The sequence below is a fragment of the Scyliorhinus torazame genome, unplaced genomic scaffold, assembly GCF_047496885.1.
Source record: "Scyliorhinus torazame isolate Kashiwa2021f unplaced genomic scaffold, sScyTor2.1 scaffold_1319, whole genome shotgun sequence".
In the NCBI taxonomy this organism is placed as follows: Eukaryota; Metazoa; Chordata; class Chondrichthyes; order Carcharhiniformes; family Scyliorhinidae; genus Scyliorhinus; species Scyliorhinus torazame.
In genome coordinates this window covers 14,633-40,600 of record NW_027309046.1, presented here as the reverse complement: position 1 = coordinate 40,600, position 25,968 = coordinate 14,633, and the positions used below count along the sequence as shown (strand labels likewise).

At 55.3% G+C, this 25,968-nt stretch overlaps 1 protein-coding gene across 1 annotated transcript; it reads right to left on the bottom strand.

Annotated features, from left to right (window-relative positions):
• Positions 1 to 1,358: 1,358 nt before the first annotated feature.
• Positions 1,359 to 25,748, bottom strand: LOC140407197 (adhesion G-protein coupled receptor G5-like; the record flags this gene model as incomplete). Its single annotated transcript, XM_072494862.1, has 6 exons — positions 1,359 to 1,477; positions 7,179 to 7,285; positions 8,917 to 8,959; positions 9,059 to 9,175; positions 21,821 to 21,958; positions 25,598 to 25,748. Coding segments are annotated over 6 exons (675 nt in total), but the record flags the coding sequence as incomplete, so codon positions are not given.
• Positions 25,749 to 25,968: the final 220 nt, after the last annotated feature.

The following is a 25,968-nucleotide window of genomic DNA, read 5'->3' as shown; positions in this document are numbered from 1 at the left end:
TCGGTGCGTTACACACTTTCACATCCCACACAGCGGATGTCTGAAAGGCAGCCCAGGGCAAAACAGACTAAGGACCAAGCCCCTCCAGCTGTCAAAATGGATGTGCCAGACATGGTGGGGGTTGTTATAACCCGACTGGAGGCCCTGGGGTTTCGACCATTAGGTTCCCTCTGGCCTCACCCAAATACGATCTTCACCAGTCAGGGGGTTGGGGCGAAACCCTTAACCAGGAGAGCCCTGGGACATAAAAACCCCGGCCCGATTGTGGGCGTGGCAAGGGAGACCCTTCGGGGAGAAATGCATGCAGTTGAGCAAGTCTTATTTAACCTTTTTGTTCCAATCCAACATCGCTTCCTCGAGGTCGCTTCCCTGGATCTTATAGTTACTATTGACCAGAAACTGAACTGGACCAGTCATATAAACACTATGGCTACCTGGGCAGGTTAGACGCTGGGACTTCTGTATTGAGTAACTCGCCTCCTGACTCCGCAAAACCTGTCTACTCTCTAAAAGGCACAAGTCAGGATGTGATGGAATACTCTCCACTTGGCTGGACTAGTGCAGCTCGAGCAACACTGAAGAACCTTGACGTCATCCGGGACAGCGCAGACCATTTGATTGGCAAACCATTTACCATCTTCAATATTCGCTCCCTCCACCACTGATACACAATAGCAACAATGTGTTTCTACAAGATGCGCTGCAACAACTTACGAAGACTCTTTCAACAACACCTTCCAAAACCGCGACCTGTACCACCAAGGACAAGGGCAACAGAGGCATAGGGTCACCACCACCTGCAACATACCGCCCGAGCCACACACCGATCGCACTTGGAACTGTGTCACCATTTCTTCATTGTCACTGAGTCTAAATCCAGGAACTCCCTTCCTAACAGCACTGTGAGTGGACCTACACTACAGGAACTTCAGCAGTTCAAGAAGGTGGCTCACATATTTTCAGGGACAATTAGGAGTGGGCATTGGCCTCTCCAGTGATGCTCACATTCCATGAAATAATATTTTTCCAAAATCAATGGATATGAAGAATTGCCGTCTGGAATTGCACAGTTTTGCAACATGGACTAGCACATTGGAATTCTCGCTGATACTTTTGAGTTGCCGTTGTGAAAACAAGATTAGAGCTAAACATATTCCAAATAATTTTACTTGTCCTTCTCATCAATTTTGAAGTTGTAGCAGAAATGGTTGTCGAATCAAATTGTAGTCCAGAGTTTTGAACGTTCAGTCGACAAAATCTATCATGATGTGGAAATGTAACGCAGTATGGATATTCAGCAGTTATACACTTAGACAGGAGAGCTACAGTCTACAGCTACAGAAAATAGATTTTCCTACCTGATTTTCTTGTAGCAATGAGTTGTAACCGTAATAAAAATGATAAAAGCGACAGTGGCAATCAATGCAATATACTTAAACGATAAAGCAAAAGGTGAGGTATTGTCACTGTGACGACCCTTTGGGAAAGAAAATATTAAAAGTCATCACATTAAAACACCATTAAAAATCTCACCACACGTAAATCATATTCACAGGCTGGTAACAAAAATACCATTAGAAAGATTTAAAAGGCATTCCGACCCTCCCATATTTTATTCAAGGCTGAAAGAGGATTATGACAGGAAAAAAGAAAATGAAAGGAAACATCAGGGGCGGGTATCTCCGGTCCACCAGCCGCGTTTACCGGCACGGCGCGGCCCCGCTGGCAGCGGGATTCTCCATTCCCGCAGTTGACCAATGGGGTTTCCCATTGTGACCACCCCACTCCGTTGGGAAACCTCCAACTTATTGACCATCCATAATTACCCTCAGGAAGGTGGTGGTGAGCTGTCTTGTTGAACCACTGCTGTACCTACATGTGGTATCAGTACACACAGTGTTGTGAGGGAGGGTGCTCCAGGATTTTGATCCAGTGACAGTGAAAGAACTGTGATATAGTTCCAAGTCAGAATGGTGTGAGACTGGCAGCTGGTGGTGTTCCCATGTCTGCTGCCCTACATAGTAGCCGTTGTGGGTTTGGAAGGTGCTGTCGAAGGGGGCTTGGTGAGTTTCTGCAGTGCATCTTGTAGATTGTACACATTGCTGCCATTGTGCGTCGGCGGAGGAAGTGACCGTTTACGCGAGAGAATGGGGTGATCAAGTGAGCTGCTTTGTGCTGCATGGTGTCATAATATCCCACAACACTAACCATGAAACAGAATTTTAATCTAATTGACAGGAGGATTAGAGGGAAGTTGAAGAGAAAATGGGTGCCCGGAACTCACAGCCTGAAAGGGTGGTAGAGGCAGAAACCCTCAATGCTTTCAAAAAATATTTGGACCTATCTTTGAAGTGCTGTAATTTCCAGGCTATAGCAGCCTGGAGAGTGGAATTAGTTTGGATATGTCTCCTTCAGCTTACACTGACATGATGGACAGAATGGCCTCCTTCTGGGCCGTACATATTAATGATTTGGTTTCATTCACAAGGTTTCATTCACGAACCCGGGATATTCTGCCTCCGCCAGGAGGAATTACCAAATGTGAGCTACACTTATGGTTTTAAAACTCTGGAACCAAGGGCTGTGGCTGCAGAGGGAGAGAGAGGATGTCGGACATGTTCCCAGAGGCGCGACCGTGGGCTGTTGGTCCTGCCGCTGGCAAGACTCGCTGCAGGGGGTAGGCGCCGTCAGGGCTGTGGGGGAGCAGCGAGCGGGTGACCAGGGGATGGGCCGTGGGGTCAGGATGACCGGGACTGTTGTGACCCGTGTGTCCAGGCACAGACTGCCACTGCCGCAGCCTGCATGGCAGCCATCTTGCTGCGCACCCCACTGACTGCCCACTGTGACCAGTGCTTGCGCAGAGTGACACCGGCCGATGGGTGCCCCCACCCCGCACCCTCCACCCCCACCCCACTATCACATCACCCCCATAACCTTGCGCCACCCACCCAAGGTGTGGGGATGTAAGAGGAGGGAGGAGCGGGGGGAGAGGGTCAGGTGGGGGCTGGGGCCACCGTGTAGCCCGATGGACCTGGTTAGGCACTGAGATATGCACTGTGCTAACACATAGGCCTTCCACCCCTATAGACAATGGACTCTGGAATCCAACCAGGCATGGTGGCCTTCATCCTGACCGCTGCAGCCCTGGAGGATGTACTCGGGCTGTACGAGCAGGAGCTGCTCGAGGAGGACTCTGCAGTGGCAGAGCCAGTCCCAGAGGAACAGGAGGCAGCCAGTGAAGATGGAGAGCCGGACTCCCAACAGGCTGAGGAGGAGGAGGTGGGAAGATGGTGCCGCACGAGGCCTCGTGTGTACTGGCAGCGCCTATCATTCGAGGACCTGTGACCTGGCATGTCATCTAAGACTCCTGTTGAGCAGGGGGTTCGCACGGCATATCTGACAGATCACGCAGCACCTGTGAACTGCATGGGTATGGGAGAGGGAACCTGCTCCCTGTGGCCATCAAGGTGACGATCCCCTTGAACCTTTACACCACGGGGTCCTTCCAGGCACCAAGTGGGGACCTGTCTGAAATCGCACAGACCTCGATGCACAGATGCATCCGTGACCTCAGGAAGGCCCTATGTGCCTGCTCAGCAAAATACATCAAGTTCAATGTGGACGAGCCCACCAGGATGCCCGGGCAGTGGGGTTTGCTGCCATTGCCAGGATGCCTCAGGTCCAGGGGGTGATTGATGGCCAGCACATTGCCCTATGAGCACCGGCCCATGACGGGCCGGTTTTCACAAACTGACAGGAGTTCCACTCGAGGAACATGCAGTGACCATGAACTGCATCTCATGCACGTCTGCGTCTGATACCCAGGAGGTGTGCGCTTATACCAGCATACCCAATGCTTCCTGACACCTTCGAGGCACACCCCGGGTCAGGGGTTAGCTCCTGGGTGACAGGAATTATCCGCTGTGGTCGCGGCTGATGACGATTATCCGGAGGCCACAGACCAACGTGGAGACCCAGTACAATGACACCAATGCAGCGACCAGGGGCGTGATCAAGTGATGCATCGGCATCCTGAAGATGCAGTTCTGGTGCCTGGACCGCTCTGGAAGGGCCCTCCAATATAGCACTAGGAGGGTCTCCCACATTGTGGTGGCATACTGCAACACATCACGCAGCAGAGCGGCGATGTGCTGGAGGAGGAGGATGAACACAAGGCCTCGTCCGACAAGGAGGATGTGGAGAGGGCCAGGATGGGCAGGTCATGGAGCCTGGGAAGGCACAGGAGGCCGCACAATGTCTGCCCCTGGGCCGGCGTGCATGGGTGCTCGAGTCACCTTCAGGTTCACCTACTAGGGGCCTGGCCAACGGCATGGAAATCCCATCCCACCCCATGCCCAACCCTACCTGACCACCCCCTCCCATGCCACCCATCCAACACCCTTCATGATTCCTACTTGCGGGTGTGGCCCTTGGGTTGACAGTAACAGCAGGTCTGGTCCAAGAGCTGAAGGATGATGACGACCCACTCTGCGATGAGCTCTGATGCTCCGTACTATTTGACAATGTCTGACTCCTGCCCACGGTAGCCCAAGCAGGCCTGCTGGGTGATCCCTGCATGCGAGCTGGCCGTTCCATTACACGGTGCCACCGAACCTTTGGGGTGGCAGAGGTGTGGACAGGGTTGGAGGGGGGGTGGGATTTGGCAAGAGGGAGGGGGAGGGGAGGGGCGGTATACTGTGCTGTGTCTGCCCTGGGGGGCCCTGCCCGAGGCCACCTCCACCATCCGTTCACCTCCCCCCTCTCCCACTCCCCATTGCCCCCTCTGCAACTAGCCCAGCCCTACCTCTATCTGATGTACTGCAGCACGTGTCATCCCCAGCCTGGTGCTCCGGGGTGTCTCGGACTGGCATTTGGGGGGGTTTCAGTCCTGTGTCCTCTTCATTGCTGGTATCTGGTTGTGGTGGGGTATGGGGGAACATCAGAAGCGCCTGTCTCGTCGCCAGGTGATCATTCAAGACACGAAGCACGACTGGGTCGCGGGTTTGGGTGATCAAATGTGGGTGCTGAAGGGATCGGGTGAGGGTAGTCAGGGGGCAGTGGGGGGGTATGCGGTGGTGGTGGTGCCACGTAAGCCATGGGAAACCATAACGCAGCGGGGTCTCAGTTGGTTGCCCAATGCCGATCTCCACCTCGGAGACTGCCCATTCTCTGGGCCCACCGACCAGGTTCAGTGCCCGCCGCTCCACTGCAGTGAGAGGCCGCAGGTCCGGCGGTCCCCCTCTGGGTTTCTCCCGCTCTCTGCAGTTCAGGGACACTGAGCTGGACATCCTACTGGACACCATGGAGAAGAGAAGGATGACCCATACCCCAGACCTCGGCCCGGGAGGAAGGCCGGCCGGTACCGCCATTTGCCGTGCCTGGGCACAGGTGGCAGAGGCGGTCAGCAGAACTGCGGGCCCTCACCGTGCCCGAGCAGAGGGCCCTGAACGTGGCCGGCAGCCTCCCCTCCCTGCCCAGGCCCCATGTTCTCCTCATCGTTCACCTTTCCCGCATCCTCCTTGTCGGATGAGACCTGCCTTTCCTCCTCATCCTCATGCAGCACATCGCTCCTTTGCTGCACGATGTTGTGGAGGATGCAGCAGGCCGCCACGATGCATGCGACCCTCTCAGCATCATACTCGAGGACCTCTCCAGAGCGGTCCAGGCACCTGAACCGCATCTTCAGGAGGCCGAAGCACCGCTCAATTACACCCTGTGATGGCGTGAATGCACCTGTGCACCGAGCTCTGTGAGATCCCAAACAGGTTCCCACTCGGTAACTGGAAGGACCCCTTTGCGTAGAAGTTCAGGGCGACCATCACCTTGACTGTCACTGGGAGTGGGTGCCCTCCCCCATACCCCCGCGGTGCCAGGTGTCCCATCATCTGGCAGAAGTGTCGCCCTGTCTCTCTGCTCATCCGGGGTCTCTGACGGCATGTCTGATCCAGCAGGTGCTCGAGCGAGAAGCGGTGCCAATACACACGAGGCCTCATGCGCCGCCTCCTCCTCCTCCTCCACGGCCTGTTGTGTGGCCGGATCTCCAGCCTATGCTGCCGTGATCTGCCCCTCTGTAGCCCATTCCTCTGCAGCCCGGTCCTCTTCTGGCCGCTCTGCTGCTACTGCAGCTTACCCCTCCTTTCCAAGCGGCTCCTGCTCAGGCGGCCACAGGGCATCTTGCAGAGCTGCGATCATCACCAGGGCGGTCACCATTACTGGTTGAACTCCAAATGCCATTGTCTGCAGGGGTGAACATGTTAGCAGGGTGCATACTCACGTTCCCATACAGGTTCCATGGGCTATATGATGGCCCCGGTTGGCAGTGTGGCACCGGCCCCGCATGTCGATGTCCCCCCATCCCCTCACCTCTGCCTCATCGATGTCCGGCACTGTAATGGCCGCTCGTCCTAGCGCCCATCCCTGCTGCCATAGGTACCGTTGGTTGGCACTGCCCTCACTGGGGGCTGCCATGGGTGTGGCCCTTGGTGTCCCCCGGTGAGTGGCAGCCGGCTCTCCAGGTGTTTGGGGCAGGGCGCGCGCTGTGATGGGGTGGTGTGGTGTGGGGGCGGGCGCACCGATACGGCCGGTGTCACTGTGTGGAACCAGGGGCTGAGGTGGGTGGTCAGTGGGTGCGCAGGACGATGGCCGCCGGTAATGGTGGTCGGTGCCTGGGAACCGCCCCAGTCCTGTGGGGTGGGGTCCATGGCTGCTCGGCCTGTTTCCCCCTCCCCCAGCCGTGGCAGCCCCCCCCCCCCACCCCCACCCCAGCCAGTGTGGCCAGTTTCCGGGCCAGCAGCCCGCAGTCACTCCACTCCGTTTCCTACTTCCTCTCTCTCTCTCAGCAGCCACGACGCCAGATTCACTACTTTTGAGACCACTGGTGAACCACACCATCGGGAAGGGTGGTCAATCTCGGAGGCCCAGGAGATAGGGTGTCAGGCCCGCTAATGATATGCCTACTGTACTTTAACCCCGCGCGGCGAGCGACACATTTACACCATTTTGGGGGTGCTGGCACATTCCGATTTGGCGTCAAACCGATGCATACCGTGATTTTGGGGTCAGAGGCTATTCTCCGCCCAATCGCGTTTTGTGATTTTGGCATCGGCAGCCGGAGAATTCCGCCCAATGTTTCTGAAACGGAGAATCCCACCCAAAGTATTTCAACAGATCATTCGTACCAGTAACACAGCAAAAGAGGTCAGGTGGTTGCACTTGCAGATGATGTTTGGAAGTTTCATTTCTGTCGTACAACCAGCTTCACTCCAGTCACCATGCTTTGTGCTCCCTTCAATGAAAAGTTGTAAAGTTAGATATTGTTCCATTAATCATCTGTTCCAGAACATTTTTCTTTGAAAATATTTTTCTTTAAGCTTCAGCATATTTATGTCAAAAATTTGCAAATCACCAGAACACGTGTATCAAAAATGAAAAGCAACAACAGTCCCATGAACCCGGATAGCAGAAATACAACCTCAAACAATGAACAATCTCCCCTCCCCATCCCCCACTAACAGGAAACAGTGACCAGGGGCGAAATTCTCCGGAAACGGCGCGATGTCCGCCGACTGGCGCCCAAAACAGCGCAAATCAATCGGGCATCGCGCCGCCCCAAAGGTGCGGAATGCTCCGCATCTTTGGGGGCCGAGCCCCAACGTTAAGGGGCTAGGTCGGCGCCGGATGAATTTCCGCCCCGCCAGCTGGCGGAAAAGGCCTTTGGTGCCCCGCCAGCTGGCGCGGAAATGACAGCTCCGGGCGGCGCATGCGCGGGAGCGTTAGCGGCCGCTGACGGCATTCCCGCACATGCGCATTGGAAGGAGTCTCTTCTGCCTCCGAAATGGTGGAGACCGTGGCAAAGGCGGATGGAAAAGAGTGCCCCCACGGCACAGGCCCGCCCGCGGATCGGTGGGCCCCGATCGTGGGCCAGGCCACCGTGGGGGCACCACCCGGGGCCAGATCGCCCCGCGCCCCCCCCAGGACCCCGGAGCCCGCCCGTGCCGCCTTGTCCCGTAGGTAGGTGGTTTAATCTACGCCAGCGGGACAGGCATTTTAGCGGTGGGACTTCGGCCCATCCTGGCCGGAGAATCGAGCGGGGGGCCCGCCAACCGGTGCGGCGCGATTCCCACCCCCGCCGAATATCCGGTGCCGGAGACTTCGGCAACCGGCGGGGGCGGGATTCACGCCAGCCCCTGGCGATTCTCCGACCCGGCGGGGGGGTCGGAGAATCTCGCCCCTCATCTTTAAAGTGCATAATAAACGGCCGCCATCTACCACAGAACCCATCGATCGACCCCCTCACCGTGAACTTGACCTTCTCGAGGTACAAGAATTCCATCAAACCACCCAGCCATGCTGAGGCCCTGGGTAGCGCCGCCTGCCTCCAGCTCAGCAATATCTGTCGCTGGGCCAGCAGCGATTTGAATTCCATCCACCCCCGTTCTCAACTCCGGCTGGTCCAACACCCCAAATACAGCAACTATTGGGCAGGGTTTGAAGTCGCATTCAAGATTGCCGATATGGTGCTGAAAAAGGACCCCCAAAAACCCACCAGCTTGGGGCAGGACCAGAACATGTGCGTTTGGTGAGCAGGTCCTCCCCAGCACTGCTCACACTTATCCTCAACCCCTTCAAAAAATCAACTTCGCCTGGCCCTGGTGAGGTGCACCCTAAACACCCCGTTACCTATATCAAGCTCAACTTCGCACAGGATGACATAGCATTCACCCGATGGAGGTACTCATTCCACACCTTCTCCTCCAAAATGGGTCCCAGCTCCTCCTCCCAGTTGGCATTCACTTGCTCCACCAAAATCTGCTCTTCCCCACGGTCCGTCCATATAGCCCGGACTTGCTGCCCCCCTCCAATCCCGCACAAGAGACTGCCAGAACTAATTTAATATTTTACAAAATGTTTTCTTACCTTTTCTGAAATCCCAAAAGACACATTTTCCAAATGATTTAATCTAAAATGAAATTGATTTACATAATAAAGGTCTCTCAATCACTTACTCAGTTTATATTAGACATTTGAACAGTAGAGAATGAGTGATTTGCTTTCTTACCGGCAGGGACACATTCTGGAACACAATGTTCACTGGGTCTTTGAGATTTTCAATGTGTGATTTCCCCACTTTTATCCCAATTACTAGATTGTTTAAGAGAGTGCTGTTATTTTCATCCTGTAGACACAATACAGAGAGAGCAATTTAAGGACTGAATATTTAAACAAGAGTAAATTTGAACGTAGGATCTGCAGACTTTTTAAGCAGACGCTTGGTCCTCATTGCCATGAAGCAAAGCAGAATCAGAACTATCTCTGAGCAGTGAGCATGGTTAAACTTCCCACCCATGCAAGACAGAGGCAGCAGAGTTTTGTACAAACATGTTTGGATGCCTGTGCATGAGTGTCCTCACCAACATGTAACGACTGAAACTGAATCATTACATAGCCCTTCGAACACCAATCCATCACATTCCTCGCTCTTTATAGTCCTGAAGAAGAATCATCCAGACTCTAAACATTTACTCTGTTCTCTCTCCACAGACGCTGTTAACATGCTGAGTTCTTCCAGCATTTCCAGCAAGGACGGCACAGTGGTTAGCACTGCTGCCTCACAGTTCCAGACCCGGGTTCAATTCCAGCCTCGGGTGACTGCCTCTGTGAACTTTGTAGGTTCTCCCCGTGTCTGTGGGGGTTTCCTCCGGGTGCAATGATATCCTCCTACAGTCCAATGATCTGCAGGTTAGGTGGGGTTACGGGGGATAGGCCAAGGGAGTGGCCTATGTAGGGGTTTGGTGCAGAGACGATGGGCCAAATGGCCTCCTTCTGCATTCTAGAAATTCCCCAATCCAACTGTTCCAATCGGAATCTCTTCTTTGTAATATGAGACTATTTGTCTCAGCTTCTGAATACAGGAAGCAGAAAGGTTCACGTGGTGTGGATCTTGGGTCAGCAAAGAGACACTTAACTTGCTGCTACCTGTGTTCCAATTGATCAGGTTAAAATTGGGAAAAGATTTGCAATCCCAATAGATGGTCAATGTTTCTAACCCACATATTTACCACGTGTTTGACAGGTGTCATCATTCTACTAGTTCAAGCCCCACTCCAGAGAATTGGCATTTTATCTAACCTGAAACAGTACTGAGGGAATGCTGCACTGTGAGAGGTGCCATTGTTCAGATGAGATGTTAAACCCAGTCTGCTCTCCAGGTGAATGTAAAATGTAAAGTGACATTATTTCAAAGAAGAGCAGAGGGGTTCTCCCCACTATCCTGACCCTTAGCCATTACCATTAAACACATTATCTGGTCATTAACACATTGCTATTTGCAGGACTTTTCTGTGCACAATTTGACTGCCATGTTTTCCTCGATTATGAACAGATGAAAATGCAAATTAGGAGCAGAAATGGGCCACTGAGCCCATCGAGAATGTTCCACCATTCAATGAGATCATGGCTGATCAGACTGTAATCACAACTCAACAATCCTAGCTAACTTCAATAACCTTTCATCCCCTTGCCTATCAAGAATCTAGCTACTTCTGCCTTAAAAATATTCAAAACTCAGCTTTCAAATATTCAAAACCGCCTTCTGAGGAAGAGATTTCCAAAAACTCACAACCCTCTGAGGAAAATAAATTCTGCACATTCCTGTTTTCAATCGACGATCCCTTATTTTTAAACATTGACCCCACTTCCAGCTTCTTCCACAGGAGGGACCATCCTTTACACATCCATCCTGTTAAGATCCTTCAGGATTGTATCTGTTGCAATCAAGTCGCCTCACCGTTCATGAAGAGAGAGCCCTGGACCTCACAGGTGGACACGAGGACAGGGAGTTTGCGGTTGCAGAGATCGGGGGCGCAGCACCAAGTGAGACCCCCACTGTCTGCCCCTCTCCCCCCCCCTCCCATCCCCCTCCCCCATCCCCACTCCTCCCATCTCCCCCATGCCCCCTTCCCCATCTCCCCCCTACCCCCATCTACTCCCATCCCCCCTCCCCCCTCCCCATCCCCTCTCCCCCCCTATCCCCCCCACCCCGCCCCCCCGACTGCGTGTCTAACCCTGCATGCTGTATTGTGTATTGCAGGACCAAACGGCGATCCACCCGTCCCTGCGGATTGTTATGGGCCAGGATTTGGCGAACCCCAAAGTGTATCACGGAGTTCACCTGACCCCCAACTTTTTATAGATTGTGGTTACGGGGAACACATGGGCCGATTCTGCAGGTGTAATGCAAACAGAAATCTACAGTACTTTTAAATTAAAACAATGTTTATTTATGAAATCAGTTAACACTTTATAAACCCACAGTGAACATCTTAACAACTATCAACACCGATAAATCCCCCAAAGACAGTACGCTATAAGTAACTCTTAATCTTTCCTTGCAACATCCATAAGACAAAAAGAACCCTTTGCACAGAAAGACATCAGGTTTAACTTCTCTACTGAGAACAGTTACCATGTTGAAATCACCAAATGAACATTGTTTAGCTTGCAGAGATTCACACACATCTTGCTGTGACTGCAGCTTCTCCAAAACTAAAACTAAACTAAACACACCCTGCAGCTGCGAGCCCAAAGTGAAAGTAAAAGCAGACAGACAACCCAGCTCCACCCACACTCTGACATCACTGCAGCTCTCTATTAAACACCCATTTCTTAAAGGTACTCTCACATGACAGGATGCAGACCACCCCCAGGACGTGCCAGCGCGACCACATGCCAGGGACCGACCTGGGCCTTCTGGTGTACACCGCCCCCAGGACGTGCCAGGGTGACCACACACCAGGGACCGACCCCGGCCTTCAGGTGTACACCGCCCCCAGGGCGTGCCAGGGCGACCATATGCCAGGGACCGACCCGGGACCTCAGGAGTACGCTGCCCCCAGGATGTGCCAGGGCGACCACACGCCAAGGACTGACCCGGGACCTCAGGAGTATGCTGCCCCCAGGATGTGCCAGGGTGACCACACGCCAAGGACTGACCCAGGCCTTCAGGAGTACACCACCCCCAGGACGTACCAGGTTGACCACACACCAGGGACCGACCCCGGCCTTCAGGTATACACTGCCCCTAGGACGTGCCAGGGCGACTGTGGTGGTATGTATTAGGGGTCATGTGGGACTGTGAAGCCGTGATGCTATTGGCTGACAGATCCCGGGTCCTGGTTGGCTGCTGACTCCTGGCTCCGCCCTGAAGGCGGAGTATAAGAACCCGAGCTTCTCCCCGCCGCTTCATTCTGTTGCTGAACTGCTGGGGACAAGTCTCGCTTAATAAAGCCTGAATCGACTTCATCACTTCTCGTCTCTCTCGTAAGTCATTGTGCGCTACAATTTATTAAACGAGCTTAAAAGACTATGGAGCTCTGGATCGCCCCAAAATGCCTGCGGATCAGCCCCCACGCAGCGAACTCGGCAGCAGTATTTAAACACTGGCAAGCATGTTTTGAAGGCTACCTCCGAACGGCCCCCGGCCGGATCACAGAAGACCAGAAAATGCAGGTCCTGCATTCGAGGGTAAGCCCGGAAATTTACCCTCTCATAGAAGACGCAGAGGATTTCCCGTCGGCGCTCGCATTACTGAAGGGCATCTACGTTCGGCCCGTTAACCAGGTCTACGCGCGCCACCAACTCGCGACGAGACGGCAAAGTCCCGGAGAATCGCTAGAAGAATTCTACGCCGCGCTGCTAATTTTGGGACGGGACTGCAGCTGCCCGCCGGTGAACGCGATCGAACACACGGACATGGTAATTCGCGGTGCTTTTGTGGCAGGTATGAACTCCCCCCAAATCCACCAAAGACTTTTAGAAAGAGAGTCGCTAGGACGCTCAGAGGCACGGGCCCTTGCAGCTTCCCTAGATGTGGCCTCGCAAAATGCCCGCGCCTACGGCCCCGACCGCGCGGCAGCCCCTTGGGCTCCGTGGACCCCCGTCGCGACAAACCCCCCCCCCCCCATCGCAGGCTTGCGCGGTTAAAGCGCCAGACCATCCCGGGGGGGCCCGCTGCTATTTCTGCGGGCAAGCGAAACACCCCCGGCAGCGCTGCCCAGCCCGCGCAGCTATTTGTAAAAGCTGCGGCAAGAAGAGCCATTACGCGGCACTGTGCCGGTCCCGGGGGGTCGCCGCAATCCCCGGAGAAGAACGAGCCCAGCATAGCCCAAACGCTCCCCAACCCCCCCCAGCGCCCCATGTGCGACCCGCAGGTGCCGCCATTTTGGGTCCCGGGCACCACGAGGGGAGGATGGCCGCCGCCATCTTGTGACCCCCCAGCCACGTGCGATTCATGGGGGCGGCCATTTTGTCCACCCCCGACCACGTGCGATCCATGGGGGTGGCCATTTTGTCCACCCCCGGCCGCATGCGATTCATGGGGGCGGCCATCTTGGTTGACAACAAAGGACCCCAGCATCGACGGCTCCACGGGGTCCGAAGAAGACGCCGCGACACTACTACCACGACTGGCTTCAGTGACACTGGATCAATCACGGCCCCGGACGCCCCAGACGATGACAACAACGGTGTTGATCAACGGACACGAGACACCATGCCTGATCGACTCAGGGAGCACTGAAAGTTTTATTCGCCCAGACACGGTAAGACGCTGTTTTCTGACCATCCATCCAAGCACGCAAAAGATTTCCCTAGCTGCAGGATCCCACTCCGTAGAGATCAAAGGGTTCTGCATCGCGAACCTAACGGTGCAAGGGAGGGAGTTTATGAACTACAGGCTCTACGTCCTTCCCCAACTCTGCGCGCCCACATGACTGGGATTAGATTTCCAGTGTAACCTGCAGAGCCTAACATTTCAATTCGGCGGCCCAATACCCCCACTGTGGCCTCGCAACTCTCAAGGTTGAACCGCCGTCCTTGTTTGCAAACCTCACCCCGGATTGCAAACCCGTCGCCACTAGGAGCAGATGGTACAGCGCCCAGGACCAGATATTTATTCGGTCTGAAGTCCAGCGGTTGCTGAAGGAAGGCATAATCCAGGCCAGCAATAGTCCCTGGAGAGCCCAGGTGGCAGTAGTAAAGACCGGGGAGAAGCAAAGGATGGTCAAAGACTATAGTCAGACCATCAACAGGTACACACAGCTAGATGCGTACCCTCTCCCCCGCATATCCGACATGGTAAATCGGATTGCCCAGTATAAGGTTTCCTCCACCGTGGACCTCAAGTCCGCCTACCACCAGCTCCCCATCCGCCCAGGTGACCGCAAGTACACAGCCTTCGAGGCAGACGGGCGTCTATACCACTTCCTAAGGGTCCCACTTGGTGTCACAAACGGGGTCTCGGTCTTCCAACGGGAGATGGACCGAATGGTTGACCAGCACGGGTTGCAGGCCACGTTCCCGTATCTCGACAACGTAACCATCTGCGGCCACGATCAGCAGGACCATGACGCCAACCTCCAAAAATTCCTCCAGACCGCTAACGCCTTGAACCTCACATACAACGAGGAAAAGTGCGTTTTTAGCACAAACCAGTTGGCCATCCTGGGATACGTAGTGCGCAATGGGATAATGGCCCCTACCCTGAACGCATGCGCCCCCTTATGGAATTTCCCCTCCCCCACTGCTCCAAAGCCCTGAAACGTTGCCTGGGTTTCTTTTCATAATACGCCCAGTGGGTCCCCCAGTATGCAGACAAGGCCCGCCCGCTAATACAGACCACTACCTTCCCCCTGTCGACAGAGGCTCGCCAGGCCTTCAGCCGCATCAAAGCGGATATCGCAAATGCCACGATGCGCGCCATCGACGAGTCCCTCCCCTTCCAGGTCGAGAGCGACGCATCCGACGTAGCTCTAGCGGCCACCCTTAACCAAGCGGGCAGACCCGTGGCCTTTTTCTCCCAGACCCTCCATGCCTCAGAAATCCGCCACTCCTCAGTGGAAAAGGAAGCCCAAGCCATAGTGGAAGCTGTGCGACATTGGAGGCATTACCTGGCCGGCAGGAGATTCACTCTCCTCACCGACCAACGGTCGGTAGCCTTCATGTTCGATAATGCACAGCGGGGCAAAATTAAAAATGACAAGATCTTAAGGTGGAGGATCGAGCTCTCCACCTTCAACTATGAGATCTTGTACCGTCCCGGAAAGCTGAACGAGCCATCCGATGCCCTATCCCGCGGCACATGGCCAACGCACAAATAGACCGCCTCCAAGCGGACCTCTGCCACCCGGGGGTCACTCGATTCTACCATTTCGTAAAGTCCCGCAACCTCCCCTACTCTGTGGAAGAGGTCCATACAGTCACCAGGAACTGCCACATCTGCGCAGAGTGCAAACCGCATTTTTTCAGGCCGGTTAGAGCGCACCTGATCAAGGCTTCCCGCCCCTTTGAACGCCTCAGTTTGGATTTCAAAGGGCCCCTCCCCTCCACTGACCGCAACGCATACTTCCTGAACGTGGTGGACGAGTACTCTTGTTTCCCCTTCGCCATCCCCTGCCCCGACATGACAGCGGCCACAGTCATTAAAGCCCTTGGCACCATATTCACACTGTTTGGATGCCCCACGTATATCCATAGCGACAGGGGGTCCTCCTTCATGAGTGACGAGCTGCGCCAGTTCCTGCTCAGCAAGGGCATAGCCTCGAGCAGGACGACCAGCTACAACCCCCGGGGGAACGGGCAAGTAGAGAGGGAGAACGGCACGGTCTGGAAGACCGTCCTGCTGGCCCTACGGTCCAGGGATCTCCCAGTTTCCCGGTGGCAGGAGGTCCTCCCGGATGCCCTCCATTCCATCCGGTCGCTGCTGTGTACCACCACTAACCAAACGCCCCATGAGCGCCTCCTTGTCTTCCCCAGGAGGTCCTCCTCCGGAACGTCGCTGCCGACCTGGCTGGCGGCCCCAGGACCCATCTTGCTCCGGAAACATGTGCGGGCGCACAAATCGGACCTGTTGGTCGAGAGGGTTCACCTTCTCCACGCGAACCCACAGTACGCCTACGTGGCGTACCCCGATGGCCGACAGGACACGGTCTCCCTGCGGGACCTGGCGCCCGCCGGCAACACACACACCCCCCCTGACACCGATCATCCCCTCCCTGCCACCGGCGCACCCCGCGACCGCCCCCTTCCCGGGGGGATCAGTCCTCCTCCCATGCCCGCCCAGGAGTAAAACAGAAACAAACACCGAAACGCTCCCGGAGACGACAACGCCTGAACAAGCACCTGCACCACCACCGGGGCTGAGGCGATCGACGAGGAAGAACTGACCCCCCCGCTCGACTCGTGGCATCCGCATGACACCAAGAATGTTGTTGTATTGTAACAAAAAAAAAAATCTTTTTCTTGCTAATATTGTAAATAGTTTTCACAAACTTGTACATAGCCCAGTGTAGGGCTAAAACTGTCGTAACATGTCCGAAATCTTCCTTCCAGGGCCAGCCTTGTAAACCCCTACCACCATGCGAACCACCACCCCGCCGGGTTCCTTTTTAACAAGGGGTGAATATGGTGGTATGTATTAGGGGTCATGTGGGACAGTGAAGCCGTGATGCTATTGGCTGACAGATCCCGGGTCCTGGTTGGCTGCTGACTCCTGGCTCCGCCCTGAAGGCGGAGTATAAGAACCCGAGCTTCTCCCCGCCGCTTCATTCTGTTGCTGAACTGCTGGGGACAAGTCTCGCTTAATAAAGCCTGAATCGACTTCATCACTTCTCGTCTCTCTCGTAAGTCATTGTGCGCTACAGCGACCACATGCCAGGGACCGACTCGGGATGTCAGGTGTACGCTGCCCCCATGCAGTTCCGGGCGAGCACGAGCCAGGGATAGACCTGAGCCATCAGGCGTACACCACCCCCATCTAGTGCCAGTGCGGCGACGCCGTAGGGCCACATCCAGTGATGGGGAGGGCAGCCACACCTACAGGCCCCCGTCCCAGTCGACCCAGAACACCACGACATAGGACACATCCACCCCGGAAACCGAGCCACAGGACACATCCACCCAGGACACCGCGACACAGGACACATCCACCCAGGACACCATGACACAGGGTACATCCACCCAGGGCACAGAGACACAGGACACATCCACCCAGGACACTCAGACACAGGACACTGACAGACAGGACACCGAAAGATGGGACGGACGGACAGGACACACCATCCCAGGGGACCCCGGACTTCGGGTCCGATGACGACCTTGACATAACGTCACTGCTATCTCCTCCACCCTCCACCATCGCAGAGACACTCACCTCGGTTGGTCACTTTAGCAATGAGGCTTCTGGTACACTCACTGGTGTGCACCACACAGCCATCCCGGAACAGCAGGTGGAGGTAGGAGCAGCTGAGGGACCGGACGGTCAGAGGGCAGCCCAGCCCCAGCAACCAGCTGCCGCCCAGGCAGGTCCCTGATTCCTGGAGTTCCCACACCCACACACAGACCCGATGCAGTCAGGGACCCTGGGACAAGTGAAGGGGGTGACGGCCGGCTTGCAGCACCTGCAGACGCAGGTGGAGGAGTCCACCCGCGTGCAGGAGCAGGGAGTGGTGCCAGTCATGCGTGCCACCCAGGCCGAAACCGGTGGAGGCAATGGGTGTGACGGTGTCGATCATGGATAGCAGTGTGCAAGGCCTGGGGCTTTCCGTGCAGGCGGCGCCCCTGGCCCAGGACATGGCTGCCCTCTCACAGGAAGCCATGAGCCAGAGCCAGCTGCAGATTGCAGCGGCGCTCAACACCCTGGCCTAGTCTCAGCACTCCATCGCTGAGAGCATCGGCGCCATTGCCCAGGTACTGGCCGGTGTCGCCCAGGCACAGACAGGGATGGCCAACTACTTGAGCTCCATGCCTGCAAACTTGCAGACCCTTGTTGATACCAGGGTGGGCCTCCAGGACTAGCAGCGCCAGGTGCCAGGGGTGCGTCGGGTGCTGGATCCGTTCGCATCCCCGACCCATGGAGAGCCCCGGGGCCCATCGGGCACCCCGACGGAGGAGTCGGTGCTGGGGCCCGTTCCGGGTCCCCTTGTAGGTAAAGCACCTCAAACTCACCCCTTCCGTCCCAGGTGCATCTGGTTGGCAATGGGCAGCACAGGCTGGCAGCTCGTCATCCCGGTCGCCCGAGCCGCAGCCTGGCCCATCCAAGCTGGGCCGCCCCAGGAAACGGCTGCAAATGTTCCCCCTAATCACAGGGTAGGAATCACAGGAGTCCGCCTCCCGTTCTGTTGTACCGTCTGGGGAAGCACCTAGACGTAGTCTTAGGGCCCGTAAGGCCAGAAAAGTAGACACTGAGTAAGTTGGCACGGGTGCAGGGTGCAGACTAGTTTTAGGGGCTAGGGCACGTGTATGAACTGCTTATAATTAAAGTCACTTTTACATCTACAGAAGCTGCCTCTGTGCTCTGTCCGATGTGTGCGGGGGTGGGGTGTGAGTTGAGCGCCAGTGTGTGTGTGAGGGCTGATAGGGCATCGAGCTCAGGTGAGTGTGCGACCCCACCCCGCCCCGGATTACCCTCGTCATCCCGCCCCCGGGCAGACGACGGGTCCGTGTGCTGCAGTGTCCAGGCCGCATGCAGAGACCTCCCAGGTGGAGGGTGTTACTGTGGCCATGAGTCAGACATTGTCTATTGATGTAGAGCCCGGAGCTCATCACAGAGTGGGTTGTCATCATCCTCCATGCCATGCAATAGACCCGCTTCCACTGGCGACCGTGTGAGCCCTGCCCGTTGTGCCACGGGTGGATTTGTAATGGAGGAGTGGTGTGCATGCGGGTGGTTGGTGGTGGGCAGGGTGAGGGTGGTTGGTGGTGGGCGGGGTGCGGGGTGGTGCCGTACTGTGCTGTCCGTGCCCATGCGCAGTGAATCCCCCCCTAGTCTGTGAACAGTGCGGCTATCAACTGCTCCCGTGCCCGCTGGCCCAGCCGGTATCGGGGGGCAGCCTCCCGTCCCTGTCCAGCTCGTCTGTCCCATACATTGCCCCCCCCCCTCCACATCCTCCTCATCTGGGCAGGCGTGCCATTCGTCGTGTTGCTCCCCCTCCCCCTCCTCTGCCTCCAGCACATCGCCCCTCTGCTATGTTGTATTGTGCAGGACGCAGCAGACAACAACGATGCGGCCGATCCTATCCGACGGATAATTGAGGGACCTTCCAGAGCGGTCCAGGCACCTGAAGGGCATCTTCAGCAGCCCAAAGCACCTCTCGAACACACCCCTGGTCACTGCATGGGCAACGCTGTAGTGGTTCTCCGAGTCGGTCCGTGGCCTCCATATGGGTGTCATCAGCCACGGCCACAACGGGTAATCCGTCGCCCAGCAACCAGCCCCGCAGCCGGGGGCGGTGTCTCAAACATGGCGGGGATGAACGATTGGGCCAATATGAATGAGTCACACACACTGCCCGGGTACCGGGCGCAGACGTGCAGGATCTTCATCCGGGGGTCACAGACCACCTGAATGTTCATGGAGTAGGCCACCTTCCTGTTCATGAACACGGCCCTGTTATCCGCTGGTGGCGACGTGCACTCCATCGATCGCCCCTGTACCATGGGTATCCTGGCTGCCGCAGTGAAGCCCGCTGCCCGGGCATCCTGGTGGGCGCAGTCCACAGGGAACTGGATGTAGCGGTCCGCAATGGTATGTAGGGCGTCTGTCACTGCACGGATGCACCGGTGCACCGACGCCTGGAAAATGCCGGACAGGTCCCCACTCAGCGACTGGAACGACCCCGTGGCATAAAGCTTCAGGGCCACCGTCACCTTGGCGGCCACCGGGAGAGGGTGTCCTCCCCCAGTCTCACGCGGTGCCAGGTGTGCCATCAGGTGGCAGATAAGGCCGACGGTTTCCAGACTCATCCTGAGTCTCCTCCTGCATGCCCGGTCCATGAGGTCCTCGTACGGCGTGCGGCGCCGGTACACACGGGGCCTCATCGGGCGCCTCCATCGCCATGGCACCAACACCACCTCCTCTTCCTGCTAATCCTGTCGGGCGGGCGGCCCTCCTGCCTGGGCGGCTGCCATCTGTCCCTCTGCGGCACGCTCCTCTGCGGCAGCCACTGCCGTCTCCCTGGCACGTCCCTGCTCCAAGTCCCATAGGGTTACATGCAGGACAGCGGCCCCTGCCACGGCAGCCAACATTGCTGGTGATGACCAAACATAACGGTCTGCTGAGGGTGGGGGTAGACGACATATCTGCATCCGCAGCCAGGTGCCATGGGCTGCATGGTCGCCATTGTTGCCAGCTGGCACCTAGCCAGGCAAACATCCACCTCCCCAACCCGAGCACTCCCCACCCCGGCACCCCCGATCCCCTCCCAAGCACCCTCGATCCCCACCCCGTCACCCACGATCCCCACCCCGGCACCCCCGATCCCCCTCACTGCACCCCCGATCCCCTCTCCGGCACCTCCGATCACCTCCTCGGCACTCCCCCACCCCGGCATCCCCGAACCCCACCAGGCACCCTCACTCCCCTCCACGGCATCCCCGATCCCCTCCCCGACACTCCCCCTCCCTGGCACCCCCGATCCCCTCCCCGGCATTCCCCACACCGGCACCCCCTATCCCCTCCCCGGCACCCCCGATCTCCTCACCAGCACCCCCGAGCCCATCCCCGGCACTCCCCAGCCCGGCACCCCTGAGCCCCGCTTGGCAACCCTGATCCCCGCCCGGCACCCCGTTCCCCTCCAAGGCACTCCCCGCCCGGCCTCCAGCCCGACACCCGCCAACCCCCCCCCCCAGCCCCCCCCCCCCCCCCCCCCCCCCGGCACTACCCTGCCCGGCACCCCCGATCCCCTCCCCGGCACCCACGATCCCCTCCCCGGCACCCCCAATCCCCTTCCCGGCACCCCCGATCCCTGCCTGGCATCCCGATCCCCTCCCCGGCACACCCAATCCCCTACACGGCACTCCCCCACCTGGCATCCCCGAACTCCTCCCTGGCACCCCCCCCCTCCCCTCCCAGCACCCCTATTCCCCGCCCGGCACCCCCGATCCCCACCCGGCACCCCGATACCCGCCCCGCCACCCCCAATCCCCACCCCGGCACCCCCGATCCCCAGCCCGTCACCCCCGATCTCCAGCCCGGCACCCCCGATCCCCTCTCGGCATTTCCCAGCCCGGCACCCCCGATCTCAGCCCCGGCATGCCCGATCCCCCGCCTGGCATCCCCGATCACCTCCCGGCACTCCCTAGCCCGGCACCCCCGATCCCCTCCCCAGCACCCGCCAGCCCCGGTACCTGCCCAGGCACCGGCCCAGGCACTGCCACGCACCGCCGGCCCTGGGGGACATCCGCAACCCACTCCCGCCAGCCACGACCGTGCCCTCTCTTTTGTGCCGGCTGCCCCACGCCGACCCCTACCTTCTCGTTCGCTGGCGTCAGCCAGCATGACTGATTGACGCCATTAAAAAGCTACTTTGATTTCTGCCGACGTGACCGTACTTCTGCCCATCCGGGCCGGAGATTTGCAGCAGGCCCAGGTACCAGCACGTCACGCAGATTCTCGCGATTCTGAGAGGCGCAATTCCCGTCGGCGGGTTTTTTCACCGGTCAGAGTATCGGGGTGACGGCGTCGGAGCGGCGGGTCGGGATTCGCACCTCCCCCTGGGGATTCTCCGACCCGGTGCAGGATCGGCCCACGTGTACCCGAACAGGGCTGAGTGTGGCGACGAGGTGATTTTCACAGTAACTTCATTGCAGTGTTAATGTAAGCCAACTTGTGACAATAAAGATTATTATTCTTATTAAATTGCTCAATAAGCAGCAAGTGAAATCCTTCTTGACATAGTTTTCAGGATTGTTACATATTTTTATTGCTGTTTAATAAAATCCAACATCTCATCACACACATTGAGAAGAGCAGTTGTGATTATGTTACCTGGAACAGTTGTGTATTCTTGAATATAAGGAAAATGATTTGAAGAGCAGTAGTATTATAGTTGTTGATGTTAACATTGTCCAGGATAGTTGACGGCAACTTGATCTCAATCCGTAGTTCAGAAGTAGAGATATTCTCCTGTGTTTTTTATTCAACAATAAGAAAATGTAAATGATTTGGTAATTTGATAATAATCTGCAATGATATTTCTCTTCTAACATTCAGGAGCCATATGTTCAAAGAGCTTGAGTGGATAAGAAACCACAAGATTTCAGGTTTACATCCCACTCCAGGGTTTGAGCACAAAAACCAAGGCTGACATTCCAGTGCTGTACTGAGGAATGTTTCACTATCGGAGGGTCAGCACTGAGGGAATATTTCACTATCGGAGGTTCAGTTCTGAGGGAATGTTTCATTATCGGAGGATCGGTCTTAAGGCAATGCTTCACTATCGGAGGGTCAGTACTGAGGGAGTGTTTCACTATCGGAGGGTCAGTACTGAGGGAGTGTTTCACGATCAGAGGGTCTGTACTGAGGGAGTATTTCTCTGTCGGAAGGTCTGTACTGAGGGAATATTTCACTATCGGAGGGTCTGTACTGAGGGAGTGTTTCACTGTCGGAGGGTCGGTACTGAGGGAATGTTTAACTGTCGGAGGGTCTGTACTGAGGGAGTGTTTCACGATCGGAGGGTCTGTACTGAGGGAGTATTTCACTGTTGGAGGGTCTGTACTGAGGGAGTGTTTCACTATCGGAGGGTCTGGACTGAGGGAGTGTTTCACTCTCGGAGGGTCAGTACTGAGGGAATATTTCACTGTCAGAGGGTCTGTACTGAGGGAGTGTTTCACTATCGGATGGTCTGTACTGAGGGAGTGTTTCACTATCGGAGGGTCAGTACTGAGGGAATGTTTCACTGTCGGAGGGTCTGTACTGAGGGAGTGTTTCACTATCGGATGGTCTGTACTGAGGGAGTGTTTCACTATCGGAGGTTCAGTACTGAGGGAATATTTCACTATCATCAAAGGGACAGTACTGAGGGAGTGTTTCACGATCAGAGGGTCAGTACTGAGGGAATGTTTCACTATCAGAGGGTTAATACTGAGGGAGTGTTTCACTATCGGATGGTCTGTACTGAGGGAGTGTTTCACTATCGGATGGTCAGTACTGAGGGAAAGTTTCACTATCAGAGGGTCTGTACTGAGGGAGTGTTTCACTGTCAGAGGGTCTATACTGAGGGAATGTTTTACTGTTGGAGAGTCTGTACTGAGGGAGTGTTTCACTATCGGAGTGTCAGTTCTGTGGAAATGATACATTATCGGAGGCTCGGTACTGAGTGAGTGTTTCACTATCGGAGGGTCAGTACTGAGGGAATATTTCACTGTCGGAGGGTCAGTACGGAGGGAATATTTCACTGTCAGAGGGTCTGTACTGAGGGAATGTTTTACTGTTGGAGAGTCTGTACTGATGGAGTGTTTCACTATCGGAGGGTCAGTACTGAGGGAGTGTTTCACGATCGGAGGGTCTGTACTGAGGGAGTATTTCTCTGTCGGATGGTCAGTACTGAGGGAGTGTTTCACTATCGGATGGTCTGTACTGAAGGAGTGTTTCACTATCGGATGGTCAGTACTGAGGGAAAGTTTCACTATCTGAGGGTCTGTACTGAGGGAGTGTTTCACTATCAGAGGGTCAGTACTGAGGGAGTGATTCACTATCGGAGGGTCAGTCCTGAGGGAATGTTTCACTACCGGAGGGTCAGTCCTGAGGGAATGTTTCACTATCGGAGGGTCAGTCCTGAGGGAATGTTTCCTATCGGAGGGTCAGTCCTGAGGGAATGTTTCACTATCGGAGGGTCAGTCCTGAGGGAATGTTTCACTATCGGAGGGTCAGTCCTAAGGGAATGTTTCACTGTCGGAGGGTCAGTCCTGAGGGAATGTTTCACTATCGGAGGGTCAGTGAGGGAATGTTTCACTGTCGGAGGGTCAGTGAGGGAATGTTTCACTGTCTGAGGTGCCGTCTTTCAGATGAGATATGAAACCGATCCCCATCTGCTTGCTTGGGTCTATGTAAAACATCCCATGGCATATTTTGAAGAAGACCAGGGGAGTTAATCCTGGTGTCCTGGCCAATAGTTACCCTGCAGTCAACATCACAAAAAAGATGATCTGGTCATTATCACATTGGTCTTTGTGGGGTTTGCTGTGAACTAATTGGCTTCCTTCTTTCCGATATTACAAAAGTGCCGACATCTGAACAAGTATTTCGCTGACTCTAAAGTACTTTGTGACATTCGGTGGTGCAAATTTTTCTATTTTGTTTTAAAAGTGGTTATGTTTAGTGGACAATCTGAACACTTACTGTGAGGGTATTTTGAACAGCCCGCACAGCAACCTGCATTTCAAAATGTGTGCCGGAACTTTCCAGTCCTGCCTGCAGTGGAACCGGAAATTCGTGCCCAAAGGCAATGGATGTTTAGCTGCCTCTCCCAATTTCCCATCCTGTCTGCGATGGGTCCCACTTGGCTCAGATAAATGATCATGGCCATCAGTGAAGTGAGAGTGGAAGCAGTAAATGAAATCCCAGTCACAAGAATTTTCATAGAATTTACAGTGCAGAAGGAGGCCATTCGGCCCATCGAGTCTGCACCGGCTCTTGGAAAGCGCACCCTACCCAAGCCCACACCACCCTATCCCCATAACCCAGTAACCCCACTGAACCAACACTAAGGGCAATTTGGGACACTAAGGGCAATTTAGCATGGCCAATCCACCTAACCTGCACATCTTTGGACTGTGGGAGGAAACCGGAGCACCCGGAGGAAACCCACGCAGACACTGGGAGAACGTGCAGACTCCGCACACAGTGACCTAGCCGGGAATCGAACCTGGGACCCTGGAGTTGTGAAGCAATTGCGCTAACCGCTATGCTACCGTGCTGCCCTTTCAGATGAGAAATATAATCGTGAACATTCCTAGGCCATTTGAATTTACTGCTGGAATGCTGCTCTGCCGGAAATAGGGTTTATGTTTCAAGTGTGATGCACGATCAATAACTCCCGAAGTGAGATTGTAGGACAATTGAAGGCTTTATTGAACTAGATGTTTCCCCCAGCAGCACAGGTCCAGAATGCAGCAGCTAGGGAAACACAGACCTTTATACTCCGCCTTACTGGGCGGAACCAGCAGGCAGCCTTCACCAATGATCTTACAGTATCAGGTACGTCCAACACCAATGATCTTACAGCATCAGGCACCTCCAACCTAGGTACCGTAATACCCCTAATATCGACTACCACAAAGTGTTATCGGAGATAACTTCATAGGACCTTAGATTCATAGAATCCCTACAGTGCATAAGTATGCCATTCGGCCCATTCAGTCTGCACTGACCCTCTGAAAGAGCATTCTACCTCTGTCCTATCCCCATAATTCCACGCATTGATCATGGTCAATCCTCCTAACCTGGGCATCATTGGATTGTGAGAGGAAAGTGAAGCACCGGATGAAACACGCAGACATGGGTAGAACTTGCAAACTCCACACAGTCACGCAAGGCTGGAATCGAATCCTGGTGCTGTGAGGCAGCTGGTCAGTGCCAGTGGTGGTAGTGAGCATGAAGCAAGTGAACATTACTCATTCAAATTGAGCGCAATAATGAAAGGAAACTGCAGGACTACAAAGAGTGATGGGCACATGGCCATACAGCGCTCCTGACACCAGAACTCAAACTGGGACACACTCTCCACACTTGCAACTGGACCACAAGAATTCCAAACACACTCACCGTATCCACATTAGGAAACTGGATTCCTGTGAAATTTTTAGGATTTATTTTTTTCATGTAAAACATTATATTTTCTGTTTCAGCAACTTGAGTTTCCCCTTCACAATCTCCATTCGTGAATCTGTTTTCCACAATTGAACTGATTGATGCTCTGTAAAAGATTGAGAAAAAAGAATTTCACTGCTGTGGAAATAGTCAACAACAGAGGGCATTTCTGAATCAGGACTAATCATTTTACACGGTGTGTTGGCCTGAGGCTGACAATGTGCCCAAGGTGCCCACCATGTGGTGGCTGGGGAAGACCTTATCTGGGGAGGGAGTTAAAGGTGTAAACAAGGTTCATTAGGTTTTTTAATGGAAATGTGGTAGCT